Genomic DNA, 14519 nt, shown 5'->3' with positions numbered 1-14519 from the left:
CCTTGGGAGCCACATTTGCAATTTCTGCAAGTGATGAACGTCGTCTTCATCACGTATTTGTGCCTCATGGTCTCTGATTCTAACCCACTGTCTCCCTACGCCCTGTCCGGCACCTGGACCTCGCACTCCGCCCATTTCCACCTTCCTGCATCGGGCTGCCCTCCCCCTGGCGCCTCCCTTCAGACGGGGCCTGCTGATTGGGCCTCCAGAAAGAAAAACGCTTCCCAGAATGAGTCCTGGTTTGTGGCTGGGGCCTAAGCACCAATCTGTTGAGCACTCTCGGGGTTTGTGAGAAAACAAGACCCACCTAGTTCCGTAGAACAAACCGTTCGCGAGCGGAGCCGAGCGAAGCCTGGCCAGCTGGTGGGGCGCAAGTGGCCGCCGGGGCCGGCAGGGGGCGCGCTGCCGCGGCGGGCGGGCGGGCGGCGCGTCTAGGCCCGAGCGGTCCCTGGGGTGCGCTCGGTGCCCACAAAGCGCCAGCTGAGGGGCCGCTGCGGGCTGAGCGCGGCTGAGCCTGCCCGCCACCCGAGTTCCACCGGCCGGCTGCCCCGCGCCTCTGCCGCGTCGCCGCGCCCCGAGCAGCCGGGCCCGACGGCAGTGCGAGAGCCGGGTCGGGAAGGCAGGGCCGGGCGGGTGCCGCCTACGGAGAGGCCGGGGGTCGGCCTGCGTGGGGCAGCGCGGAGGCGGCGGCAGCGGCGGCGACTCCGGCCCGGGCCGGACAGCGCAGGACCATGGCCGAGGCAGCCCCGGCTCCGGTAAGGGCGGCCTGCGCGCCGAGCTCAGTGAGCCCGGGAGGGTCGGGGCGCCTCGGGCTCTGCGGTCGGACCCGAGGGAAGGGAGGAGGGCGGGGAGCCCGGCCTGTCAGGCTCGGGGCCCCGGAGCGGGGCGCAGCCCGGACGGCCGAGCACAGACACCCACCGGGGTACCGCCGGCAGGGGAGGGGCCTGGGGGGGACCCCGACGCCGAGCGCGGGTCTGGGACAGCTCGCCCTCCCCCATCGTTGGGTCCCTGCGCCTGGGTGTGAGGCCCCGGCTCGCCCATCCCGTTTGGAGGTTTCCAGCGGAGAGAGCCTCTTACACCAATGGAAGAGGAATGAGTGAAGCGATCCTCGCCTGGTGCCAGCCCCGCTCCTGCCTGCCGGACGCGGGGCAGTGGAGTTGGCTTGGTTTGGGGTTTTCATCAGCCATTCTCCAGCCCTGGGAGCCGACCCCACAGTCACCCTCGCTGCCGCCTCCGTGAGCCTCGCGCAGCCACAGATGCCGTGGTGACGGCAACACTTAGGTGTGTTGAAGGACCGCCGGAGGACAGGGATCCCCAGTGCCCAGCCCGTGACGATGCCGGACACGCAGGAGGCCCTCTGTCGGGATTGCAGAGTGAACTAGCGGTGCAGGTTCGGAGGGCGGGATTACCTTCTGCGTGTTTTATTCGTTACGCGGATGTTTACTGCAGGCCTGCCGCGTGCCAACCCGCTCCGGCAGTTGCTAAGCCTGCAGAGCTGACCAAGACAGTCGCTGCACACAAGAGCCGTGCAGAACCAGCAGGGACTAGTCAAGTAACAGGACCGGAAACGATGCCTTGGATTTGCCAGCTAAGAAGCTTCTGCTCAGCCCAAAGAGAGTCATTGTAGTGGATCAGGAGCCAGACTGGCCTACAGAGTAATGACCTGAAAGTGAGAGGGGGGAAGAAGAGGAGGAAAAAGGGAGCAGCAGCAGTGGGGGTGGGGGATCGAGCAGAGGGAATGTCATCTGTGCCCTCAGACCTATTTTTCCCTTTTGAATCTTGTTTTTCAATATGGTAGAGATGATCATGTGTCTGTATGCCAGCCCTGTCCAATAGAAACATAATAGAAGCCACGTATATAACCTTAAACTTTCTAGCAGTCACATTTTATTATTTTTATTTATTTATTTATTTATTTATTTATTTATTTATTTATGCCCAGTGGCCTGCTGAGCCCTCGGCAGTGAAAGGGGGGAGTCCTAACCACTGGATGCTGGGGAATTCCCAGTAGTCACATTTTAGAAGTAAAGAGAAATAGATGAAATGAACTTTAATGATATGTTCTATTTAACCCAAGGCTAACAAAATATTTCAGTGTGTGATTAGTATTAAGAAATTATCGATGAGGTTTTCCATTTTCTCCCCACACTCAGTCTTCAAAATCTGGTGTGTATTTTTTACTCACGGCACATCTCAATGGAAATAAATGCACCTCAAGTGTTCACTAGCCACACGTGGCTACCATATTGAACAGTGCAGGTCTGTCCCATGGAGAAGACACGGGAGAGATTGAAACATTGACCATAAACAAGAGGAAAGATTCGTGTACCTAAAAATGTGGAAGGAGGTGGCATTCAGAGCATTAAGTGGAGAGATTCATTTTAAATAGGATGAACCTTTTTCCTGAGGGAAGGAAAGAAAAAAGCATGGACTAAGCTACTAATGAGTTTGAAGTGGGAAGGAGGGTGAAGAAAAAGAAGAGAAAGAGGAGAACGTTGAGAGAGTTGAGGTCTAATAATTCTAACCCTCTTCTCAAAGTAGGAGGCCGCGTCATCTCCTGAGAGTGAGGGGCCCGCAGCGGACAGGAGTCTTCCTGCTCAGCCTGCGCTCCCTGAAGCAGCAACAGCAACATCACCTTGTTTTCAATGCAAACTCCCAGTTTTCCTACCCGACCTACTGAAGCAGAGTCTTGCATTTTAGCAGGGCCTCCAGATGATACTTAGGCTCATTAGTTTGAGCCTAAAAGCTGGAGAGGGCCAGGGGCTTGTGGTGGCCACGCTGTGGAATGGGAAGCGGAGTGTGGGGCACAGGACAGTGCTGAGTCCCTGCTGAGCTTAGAGACCGTGGGTGTGTGGTGACACCAGTTTACCTGGTTGTGTGACTTCATTTCGTAGGGCTTACCAGCCTGCTTCCAGGAACAGAGAATGAGAACAATTGAACTGATTCAAAGCCGGAGGTTAGCCGAGCAGGTGAGGCAGAAAGGCAGACGAGTGAAGGGGTTGAAGTTAGCTGAAATGATCACCTAAGGAAGAAAGCAAAGCCCGGAGCAGGCCGGTAAACCAGGAGCAAATGGAACAGTTAAGGGTTCAGTGGGATCGCAGAGCAGGTGAAAGGAGAAAAAGGTGGTGGGAGAGCTGCAGAGACCGGAGGTTACGGCCAAAGAGCCGGTTATCAAACTCGTAGAGTCAGAAGGCTTTGCAGAGGTCATCCTCACCCAACCTCCCGTTTCTTGTAGGAGTTTCATTTTCTATACACTCTTTGTTCCAAGGTATGTTCAGTGAGGAGGCAGCCTGTTATGTTCTTGGAAAGATCTAGTTCAAATAGGCCAGAGTTTACGTTCCTGAAAATTTCATGTTGGTTCTAGTTCTGCCCTCTGGAGTAACACAGTATAGGAGTAAACAAGTCTGTCCTGCCTTCTGTTTTATAACCCTCAAATATTTGAAAATAGCTGTCATGCTTTCTCCACACTTGACATTCTCAGCTTTTTCAGCTGCTACTGAATGATATGGTTGTGGCTTGTCAGCAGGGTGATGGATGGGGCCGGAGCCTAAGTCAATAAATAAGGGGTTTATCAGAAGGGCACCGAGCTCACTGAAACCTGGAAAGATCCTGATGCACTTAGAGCTTTTCCAGAGACAGAGGATGCAGCAGCAACCTGGCCTCTGGGTGGCTGGCTCTGTGCCAGGCTGCTTCTTGATCCAGTTTCACCTGTTCACTGTCTTACCTACTCCATCCCTCAACCACCAAAGCAATTCTCTTGGCTTTTGATGTCAATGAGCTCCATAAAGATGAGGCTTATGCAGGCACTACTAATACTATATTTAGATTAATCTCCGCTGGCCACTCAAGCAGCGCTTATCTCATTTTAGTTCGGATCAGGGCTCCTTCTAACACTCAATGTCTCATCTCCTCTTTCCACTGCACACAGACTTCTGAATGGGACTCCGAATGCCTTACATCCCTGCAGGCGCTTCCTCTTCCCACACCCCCAGCAGCAAATGAAGCACACCTGCAGACTGCGGCCATCTCCTTGTGGACAGTAGTGGCGGCCGTGCAGGCTATCGAGAGAAAGGTGGAGGTCCACAGCCGGCGACTCCTGCACCTGGAAGGACGGACAGGGACAGCCGAAAAGAAGCTGGCCAGCTGCGAAAAGACAGTGGCTGATCTCGGGAACCAGCTGGAGGGCAAGTGGGCGGTGCTGGGGACCCTGCTGCAGGAGTACGGGCTGCTGCAGAGGCGGCTGGAGAACTTGGAGAACCTGCTGAGGAACAGGAACTTCTGGATCCTGCGGCTGCCCCCCGGTATTAAAGGAGATATCCCAAAGGTAACACCTCCACTTCTGCGTGCGCAGTGCTACCACTAGACCTTAGACTATTAGCAAGGGGTAGTCTTGGTCAATCAGTTTGGCTGAAGGAACCAAGAAGTTGTTTTGTGTTTTATCTATTTTGGAAGCATTCCACGTTCAATTTAGTGATCATGTGAAGTGTCAGACTTCAGATTGGAAAACTCTTCCCAATCCAAAGTTGGCTATCCGGCAGATGGATTTTTTTCTCTTTTGCTTTCTCCCGCCCATTACCCCCCAAGTCACTTTTTTCTTTATTAACCTGTCTGCTACAGTCTTGTTTGGAAACAAAAGTAAATATTATTTAAATCAGTCAATTTGAATTTGTTGGCAATTCTGGTAAAAAAAAAAAAAGAGGAGGACAGAGGAAGGGGTGTGGAGTTAAGTGGTTAATATAAGGTTTGGGGCTGTCTGTGGGTCTAGGATCCACATGGATCCTGTCCTTCCGCATCCTTTACAGAGTGCGCCACAGTGCTAGGGCCCAGCCTTTCTGAAGGGAATAGTCCCTAAAACAACAGGAAATAAACATCATTCTTGAGCTATGGAAGACAGCCTGGAGGCAGCTAGTTTCCAAACATGCCTGTTTATTTATTCATTCATTCAACAAATACTTCTTGAACACTTAGTATTTGCTTGATATCTACTTCCTGAAGGCACAGCAGTGAACAATTCTTGTAAGCTCCCCTGGAGCTTAAATTTTAGGGGGAAAGATAATATAAACAAACAAAATAAATCCATTTAAGTACTTTGATAAAAATAAAAGTGCTATCTGGTGATTTATTTTTTAGATTGGATGTCACAGAAGTTCTCAAAGTAGCTAATTTTTAGGCTGAGACTAAATGACAGGAAGGAACCTACTGGGAGAAGATCTGAGGAAGAGCTTCCCAGGTGTAAAGAACACCTGGTGCAATGTCCCAAAGGCACAAACAACCTTGAAACACTGAGGGGAAGGAAAAAGACCAGTTGGCTGGTGTGCAGTGAGTAAGTGGAGCACGGCTAGAGACGCAGGGGGCAGCTCATTTAGGGCAGTGTTTTTCAGCCCTAGCTGTACAGGAATCACCTGGGGGGCTTTTAAAATTTTGATGGGCATCACATCTAGAGGTTCTGATGTAACAGGTTCAGGATGGGGCCTAATCATTAATCTTAAAACTCCATAGATAATTCTAATATGCAACTACGGTTGTGAACCACTGACATAGGGCATTGGAGACCGAGGTAAGGAATGTGGACTTTATCTTGGGTGTAATGGGAAGACTGGGGGATTTTTTAGATGAGGAGTTATATCTGGTCTGTATTTTGAAAGAATCTCTTTGGCCGCTCTGGGCCGAATGGGTCATGGGGGTAAGCACAGAAGCAAGGAGAAAACAATAAGGCAGCTGTAATGGTAGGAGGGCCGAGAGTGGCTTGAGTGAGGGTGGCAGTAGTGGAGATGGAGACAAGTGGACAGATTCAGGCTGTTTTGGTGGTAAAATTGACGGTAGGACTTACTAATGGGAATTAGGGAATGAGGAATTAAGAGCAAGAGCTGTAAATTAACTGTGATAATTTACTGAGCACTTACTGTTGTAAGTGCTTTAGTTGCTTTAATAAGACTCCTAACTTGCCCAAGCTCATACAGTCAGTAAGTATAAATGCTGGAGTTGTACTGTGGCTCCAGAGAGTATGCTCTTAACCACGGGCTCTTAGGCTTTTGACTTGAAGGACTGGATGGATGGTATTGGCACTTACAGAGGTGGGGATGCTTCAGGGTGGGAAAGAATTAGTTCTCCTTTGGCAGCATTGGTTTGAGATGACTGGGATACGTTCAGGAGAGATGTTAAGTGATCTTCGAAGCCCAAAGGTGAGAAATATTTGGAAATCACTGACGTACAGATTGTATTGTTAAGTCATGAGGCTGGAGGTGATTACTTCGGGAGAGAATGTGGAGAAGCAGCAGAAAGAGCCCAAGGACCAAGCGCCATAAGTGGGAGTGGTGGCCAGTGAGTGTGTGGGTCACAGGGTCAAGGGACAGTGGTCGTGTGGGTTAACGTGTTCCTGAGCGGGCTAGAAGGATGAGGATGGTGAATACAACTTGGCAACACAGCCTCGCTGGGGACCTTGCAAGAGTTGTTTTAGTGCAGGGGCGGGGATAGAAGACTGGGTGGAGCAGGCTGAAGGGCGAACGGGAAGAGAGGCGATGGAGGCTCCTTTAAGGCTGGCGAGGGCGGGGAGCAGAGGTGAGCAGGCGGCGGAGGGCTCAGAGTCAGCTTCTTAGAGAGAACCTTCCCCACAGTGTGTTTTGTTTGTGTATCTGGAGCACCTCCAGAAGGGTTTTTGGGTAATTTAAACATAATATTTGCCATAAAGTTACTTACTGTCTTACCTGGATGAGTGGATAACATTGAAACTGTCCATCTTTTTTTGTGTGTGTGTGTGGTACGCGGGCCTCTCACTGTTGTGGCCTTTCCCGTTGCGGAGCGCAGGCTCCGCACGCGCAGGCTCCGCACGCGCAGGCTCCGCACGCGCAGGCTCAGCGGCCATGGCTCATGGGCCCAGCCGCCCCGCAGCATGTGGGATCTTCCCAGACCGGGGCACGAACCCGTGTCCTCTGCATCTGCAGGTGGACTCTCAACCACTGCACCACCAGGGAAGCCCTAAACTGTCCATCTTAAACTCCAAAGTCATATATAAAATAATGTGATTTCTCTCAAAGATTTCTTCATGAAATTGAAATATATCGAAGATTTACTAGATTGAAACATGGGCCACACAGGTAGAAATTTTGTGTCCTTGATTTGTTGAAAATGCTCTTATTCTGCCCTTACTTTTGAATGCCAAACTCAAAATAATTTTCCCTCAGAATTTTTTTCTTAATTTTAAAAATTGTGGTAAAATATATATGACATAAAATTTACCATTTTGTGGGGGAGAGAAAAAAAGAAAAAATATTTACCATTTTAAGTGTACAGTTCAGTGGCATTAAGTACATTCACATTGTTATGCAGCTGTCACCACCAACCATCTTCAGAACTTCTTCATTTTGCAAAACTTTAATGCTGCACCTATAGAACCCCTCCATTCCCCCCTCCCCCAGCCCCTGGCAACCCCGCTTCTGCTTTCTGTCTCTGTGAATCTGTCTGCTCTAGGTCCTCATCTAGGTAGGGTCATGCAGTGTGACATCTGTCCCCGTACGACTGGCTTATTTCACTGAGCATGACCTCTCCCAGGTTCATCCATGTTGGAGCAGGTGTCAGAATTTCCTTCTTAAGGCTGAATAATATTCCATTTCTCTCACAATTTTAAAGGCGTTGGTTCTTTGTCTCATAACATCAAATGCCATTGATGAAAAGTTTAATAACAAATCAATTCTCATTCGTTTGTAAGAAATCTCTTTTTTTTTTTTCCCTCTCTGGAAGATTTTATCTTCTATTTGTACTTGGTTTTTCTAAAATTTGTGGAGGATGTATCTGGGTGTAGGTCTTTTAGACTTTTTGTTGGGCACTCGGTGTGACCTTTCAGTCAGAAGGCTGATATGTTTTCCACTCTGGAAAATTTTCTTCTGTGATTCTATTTTTATAATTTTTCTTTTCCCCCTTTCACATGTTTTTCTGTTCTCTTTCTGGAATTACTGTTTGACAGATGATGGATTATTGTCTTTGTGTCTTTAACTTCTCCTTCATATTTTTCACCTTTTCAACTAGAGTTCTCTGACGTTTCCTTCCAGCCTTTCTTTTATTTTAACAAGTGTATATTTAATTTTCCAGAATATTTATTTTCTCCTTTTTTAAAGCAGCCTGAATTTTTTTTTAATGGATGCAGTATCTACTTGAATGTCTCTGAGAATATGTATTGGAGCTTTTTTTTTTTTTAATTCTCTAGGATTGTTTGTAGTGTGTGCTCATCTTGATGCTGTTAGTTTTACTTTTTCAATATCGAGTAATCCTTGGTTGCTAGTAGGTTAATTAAGAGGTTAATTTGAGGAAGCTGGCGTGTTTTCTCTGCCACCATGTAAGTCTGTTTAACCAAAGGATCTTTGCTTTGCAGGAGAGGCTCTCTCCATAGGTGCCCGATATAGGTGGGCTTCACTTTAAGGTGCTGTGCAAGGAGCAAACAGGCAGTGCGGGGGGCCGCCCAGAGGCCAGGAGTAAGGTGGTACTCTAAGTTGTCAGCACCGCACTGGGACCGGGTGCTGTCTCCAGGCAGGTTTTTTGTTTTTTTTAAAATATTTAATGGCTGCGTTGGGTCTTCTTTGCTGCGCACGGGCTTTCTCTAGTTGTGGCGAGCGGGGGCTACTCTTCATTGTGGTGCGCAGGCTTCTCATTGCGGTGGCTTCTCGTTGCGGAGCACGGGTTCTAGGAGCGCGGGCTTCAGTAGTTGTGGCTTGAGGGCTCTAGCGCGCAGGCTCAGTACTTGTGGCACACGGGCTTAGTTGATCCGCGGCATGTGGGATCTTCCCGGACCAGGGCTCGAACCCGTGTCCCCTGCATTGGCAGGTGGATTCCTAACCACTGTGCCACCACGGAAGCCCTCCAAGCGGGTTTTTTAATTTCTTTAGAGTTGAGGTCTGGGTTTCAGCTTTGGGGTAAATGCTGCTTTCCCAGGGCTGATGAGGACAAGGCAGGGGGCCCCGCTATTCCAGAGGTCGACCTCCAGACTGCAGTTTATAACCAGTAACCCCTACTCAGCATCTCTGCCAGCTTTGAGCTTGGAATTCTCTGGATTCCTTACTGTAGTCTTTTCCTGTGTGTTGTCAGAGATGCAGCTTCCTCGTAGCTTAGACCCCAGCACAGGCGCATCCTCTAGGCCTCAGTGAGAAACTCATCAGAAATTCTGATCTAGTGACGGCCTCTCCTTCTCATTCTTGGTACTGGTATTGAGTCCCTCCTGCTCTTATTTACTGTCATTTCAATGGAACTCTGGGTGGAAAGGGAAGTACATGTGTGTTTAGTTCACAATCTTGAACCAGAAGCCCATCTCAATCCTTTATTTTTGTCATTATTTTATCACATGTGTTTCTGTTGTAAGCTATCACAAATCTTTTGTGTAGTGAGATTAGATAAAAAATTAACTATTGAGCATCTACGTTTGCCTCAGTTGGTTTTAGATGCTGAGCAGGATGTAAAATGAGTAATTTATGGTTCTAGCTCCTAAGGAACAAAATTTATGGTTGGGGAAGAAAAGATGGCACAAATGAAGCAATTAGAGAGAAATTAATTGCCTCATAGAATTGTACAGACCTTTGTATTTTAAAGGATATGTTAAGTTTATGAAGATGAGTATCTTTTTATTGAATTTTTTAATTTGGGGAAAAAAGTATATGTGTATATATTAGTTACACGGAGTCTTTCTTGCTCTTGGTTATTTCTTTTCCCGTAGCATCCTGTTTTTATTTTATGGGTTTAATATCTCTCGATTCTTTATGGGATTACTAATTAAGGTTTTTTTAAAAATTCTGTTGCCTAGGTATTTCTATTTTTTCCACAGTTATTTTTTCCCTCCTTTTATTTTAGTCTTTCTTGATCATGTGGCAGGATTTCTCTAAATGGTCACTGATACTTAGAAATAAGCTCATATTTAAGAATAAAACTGCTGAAAGCTGTCAGGCAGGAAAAGGAAGAGCTAGCCATTATGACGATGGCAGAAGGAGAAGAGCTTCACACTAGGCGATAGTGCCCGTACTTGGTGCCTGAATTCCCCAGGCAACTCTTGTATTTCTTTCCAGAGAAACATATCCATTTGCCTGTGGATAAGCTCCTAGCTTTAGACAGAATTGTGCTGGAAGGTGGGAGGATTCTGTCCTGTATATGACCATTTCCTTCATGAAACCTTGACTCCAACTAGGCAGAATCTATAACTGTTCTCTGAATGCACTCTCCAGTGTTCCATGCTTAAATGTTTTTCCCATTCACATTAGGCCTGTTTATAACCTACCTGTCTTTTAGGACTGGCCAAAGTCCCATCTTTTCTAGACTCATCCCAACCGCATTATAGCTCTGTTTCCAAAATTTCTTGTCCATGTCATTAATTTGAGTATAGTCATATGCTCCTTTTAGGCAGAAACGATATATTTATAATCTTGGTGCTTAGGATAAGCCTTGTACTTGACGGATATTCACAATATGTAGAGTTCTGTGAATTAAATCCTGCTTTGCATTTGTACCTACCTCTATGAGTGACTGTTTACACTCTCCTAGAACTCATAGCCCTAAAGTTTATCACAGTGAAAACACTGTCAACTCTTGGAGGTTAGATCTGTGTCTTAAATATTGCCTGTATCCTTTCAGCATCTCACCTAGGTTTTTTTGTAACTAGTAGGCATTTAGTAGAGATTTATTGAATGGTTAAATTGCAGTGAGAGAAACTAACCCCAGTGTTGTAATTTCAGGTGCCTGTGACATTTGATGACATCTCCATCTACTTTTCCACTCCAGAGTGGGAAAAATTAGAAGAATGGCAAAAGGAACTTTACAAGAATATCATGAAGGGCAACTACGAGTCGCTCATTTCCATGGGTGAGGCTAAGTTGGCATCTTTTGAATGAGGTGACAGCAGCTCCATGAAGTCTCAGAATGGTCCCTTTTCCTCCAGTGTCCTCATTTTCACTCTGTCCTCACACACTTCTGGTTCCAAGCGAAAGATTTCCAGTTCACCCTTGCTAAATAGGCAATCATGATCTCTCCTTCTGCCAAATCATGGGACAGAGAATGAAGTTCAAGGTTATGGGTTATGGGTGTGCCAGCTGCAGTGGTTTCCATAGTATCCCTCACTTTGAAAGGGCCTTGCCTCTCCTCCTTGAGGCACACTCACTCTTACTCCATGGAAGTAGCAGGCGGTGCCCAGGTAGCACATGTGCCTTTCCCACACCTCACCTCTCCTCTTACTTGTTTCCTAATAGATAGCGTCCATAGTTGGAGGTGAATGGATGGGGGGAGGTGATCTAGACTCTGAAAGAAATTCCCTGGGCCTGCACCTCACAGCCTTCAGTTCAGCTTTTATGGCCATCAGTTGTCATCCTCATTTATCACTTTGTCATACCCTCTTTCCCATTTTCCTCTCCTAGATTATGCCATGAATCAACCTGATGTCTTATCTCAGATTCAGCCAGAAGGGGACCATAATACAGAGGACCAGGCAGGGCCAGAGGAAAGTGAGATTCCCACAGATCCCACTGAAGGTGAGTGAGAGAAGAGAGTATCCACTCCTTGTCTCCCTTTCCTGGTCAGAGATGATGGCTCAGAACTAAGGTAAGCAGGGCTTGGGCCTTCTAGAGCCTCTCAGTCCTAAAGCAAGTAGACTGCGAATGGGTCGTCAGGCATTTAAATAGAGCTTAGAGATAACCTTGTCCAAGGCCTTAGCTCATCAGTACCACACACCTAAGGGCTATCGAGGGAATGTGTGCCCAGCTGTTCAGAAGTGCTAAGGGGCTGGGAGTCTGCCTGGTCCCTCGGGGACGCACTTAACTGGCAGACCCTGATGGCATCCACCTGGGCAAAGTGGATTTTGCCCAATTTGGGAGCCAGCTATCATTAGTTAACTCTCCCTAGTTTTTTCGGTTGGCAGCTCCTTGATATTGTGTGGGGAAGACTGCTAGTCAAAGTCCAGTTGTATTATTTCTCTCAAGTCCCACCTCTGTTATCAGAAAAATCTCATGCAATTTTTGTTCTTTGATAGATAGAAAGCTCACAGAGAATTCATCCTCCAGACGTGTCTATTAGATGAACTTCTCTGACAACCCACCCCCGCCCCATACACTGTTATTTTTTCTAACATTTTATTATGAAAATTTTCAAACAGTCAGAAAAGTTGAAATAATTTTACAGTGAACACCTAGATACCTATCACCTAGATTCTATCACTAACATTTTACTGTACTTCCCTATTACATATATATCCATCCCTGCATCCCTGTATCCCTGCATCAATACATCTTATTTTTCATGTATTTCAAAATCAGTACAGATATCAATACATTTCCCCCTAATTAGTTCAGCATGAATATCATTTACCTAGAGTTCAATATTTGTTTATATTTTTTCTTTTTTTTAAATAAATTTATTTATTTTTATTTTTGGCTGTGTTGGGTCTTCGTTTCTGTGCGAGGGCTTTCTCTAGTTGTGGCAAGCGGGGGCCACTCTTCATCGCGGTGCGCGGGCCTCTCACTGTCGCGGCCTCTCTTGTTGCGGAGCATGGGCTCCAGACGCGCAGGCTCAGTAGTTGTGGCTCACGGGCTTAGTTGCTCCACGGTATGTGGGATCTTCCCGGACCAGGGCTCAAACCCGTGTCCCCTGCATTGGCAGGCAGATTCTCAACCACTGTGCCACCAGGGAAGCCCTATATTTTTTCTTTTGATGTAAATTTTTCTTTTTAATTTTATTTATTTATTTATGGCTGCGTTGGGTCTTCGTTACTGTGCGTGGGCTTCCTCTAGTTGCGGTGAGTGGGGGCTACTCTACATCGTGGTGCGTGGGGTTCTCATTGTGGTGGCTTATCTTGTTGTGGAGCACGGGCTCTAGGTACGCGGGGTTCGGTAGTTGTGGCACATGGGCTCTAGAGCGCAGGCTCAGTAGTTGTGGCCTGCGGGCTCAGTAGTTGTGGCTCGCGGGCTCTAGAACACAGGCTCAGTAGTTGTGGCACACGGGCTTAGTTGCTTCGCGGCATGTGGGATCTTCCTGGACCAGGGCTCGAACCTGTGTCCCGTGCATTGGCAGGCAGATTTTTAACCACTGTGCCACCAGGGAAGTCCCATTCTCTGAGTTTTGAGGAATGTATATATCTGCTACCCACTATTTTTAAGAATGTGTAGGTGATTGTATTTAGGCAGTGTAACAGGTTGAATTTTATTAATCTCTATATCATGGATATAAATAATGAGTCTAAAATCATATCACAAGTAAAGGTGGGTTATTTGATTGCAGAAAAATTCATTATTGGAAATGGCTCCTTGGTCACCTTTGTTAGGTACATGACATAGTCCTCAGTGAGAAAGAATGAGTGTATCATTTTATTGTTTGGGGATGAATGGAAAAGGTATAAATAATTTGGTTTTGAGGTTATATATGAAAGTTTGATTTAGCTTTCATCTTGTCAATTTATTTTTACTTGGTTTTTAAGACTCTGTTTGTGGGGGACTTCCTTGGTGGTCCAGTGGTTGAGACTTTGCCTTCCAGTGCAGGGGTGTGGGTTCGATCCCTGGTTGAGGAGCTGAGATCCCACATGCCTCGGGGCCAAAAAACCAAAACATAAAACAGAAGCAATATTGTAACAATTTCAATAAAGACTTTAAAAGTGGTCCACATCAAAAAAAAAATCTTAAAAAAAAAGACTCTATTTGTGGGTAGTCACCCTTTATACTTTAATACATTTTTATTTAGAGTTAACAGTGTAAGCATTGCATTTATTTAGTACTCTGGTTTTATTATTTAGAGTTTTAGCCTGCATTGGTGATTACCAACCTAGATATTTAGTAGAACTTGAGGATAGAAGTCATATAATTTGGACTGATCAATATATAGCCTTTAAAAAATTCATATGTTTCTAACCTTTAGAACCCTTAGTATTTTCCTCCTTTTAGGTTTAATTATATTTTAATGCCTTTTTATTCATTTAATTCAGTTGTTTTCTTTTGGTTGCTCAAATTGTCAACAAGTGAGAGGACTTCTAAACTATCTGCTGTGTCTCTTGTGTCCTTCTAGTACGGCCTCAGTACTCGTTTTCTTAAAAAAATATGTTCCAGGCTGTGTTGGGATTTCCAAGACTTCTCCTAGGCCCAGTAGTTTGCTGGGAGGACACACAGGACCCGGCATATAGTCACGCTCAGGGCTGAGATTTATTACAGTGAAAGGACACAAAGCAAAATCAGCAAAGGTTAAAGGCACTCAGGGCAAAGTCTGGAGGGAACCAGGGGCCAGCTTCCAGAGTCCCCTTTCCGTAGAGTCTCATAGGACACACTTAATTCCTCCAGCGATGAGTTGTGACAACACGTGCAGTGTGTTGTCTCCCAGAGAAGCTCTCTGGGGACTCAGCACCCAAGGCTGGTCACGTAGGCACCCTCTGTCTGGCATGTACCAAGATTCCAGACTCCCAGAAGGAAAGTGGATGTTCAACATAAACCACACTGTTTGTACAAACAGCTTAGGTCCAGTGAAGCACTCAACATATAGGAAAGTTTGATATCAGCATAGGGAGCTATTTGCCAGCC

General features: G+C 46.7%; 1 protein-coding gene across 2 annotated transcripts in view; it reads left to right on the top strand.

Moving 5' to 3' along the window:
* Positions 1–402: 402 nt before the first annotated feature.
* Positions 403–14519, top strand: part of ZNF398 (zinc finger protein 398) — a 28452-nt gene continuing 14335 nt past the window's right edge. Inside the window, exons 1-4 of one of the 2 annotated variants that reach the window (XM_004283655.4) lie at positions 403–755; positions 3929–4324; positions 10707–10833; positions 11382–11495. In XM_004283655.4, the coding sequence (XP_004283703.1) occupies positions 732–755; positions 3929–4324; positions 10707–10833; positions 11382–11495 (661 nt within the window). In that variant the 5' untranslated portion in view covers positions 403–731. Of the gene's footprint in view, positions 756–1679; positions 2970–3928; positions 4325–10706; positions 10834–11381; positions 11496–14519 lie in introns of those variants that run through there. The other variant, XM_033412688.2, reaches the window with a different exon arrangement.

This window comes from Orcinus orca, chromosome 9 (genome assembly GCF_937001465.1).
Source record: "Orcinus orca chromosome 9, mOrcOrc1.1, whole genome shotgun sequence".
In the NCBI taxonomy this organism is placed as follows: Eukaryota; Metazoa; Chordata; class Mammalia; order Artiodactyla; family Delphinidae; genus Orcinus; species Orcinus orca.
The sequence above is the reverse complement of the archived record's forward strand: the minus strand, read 5'-3'. Positions and strand labels throughout refer to the sequence as shown.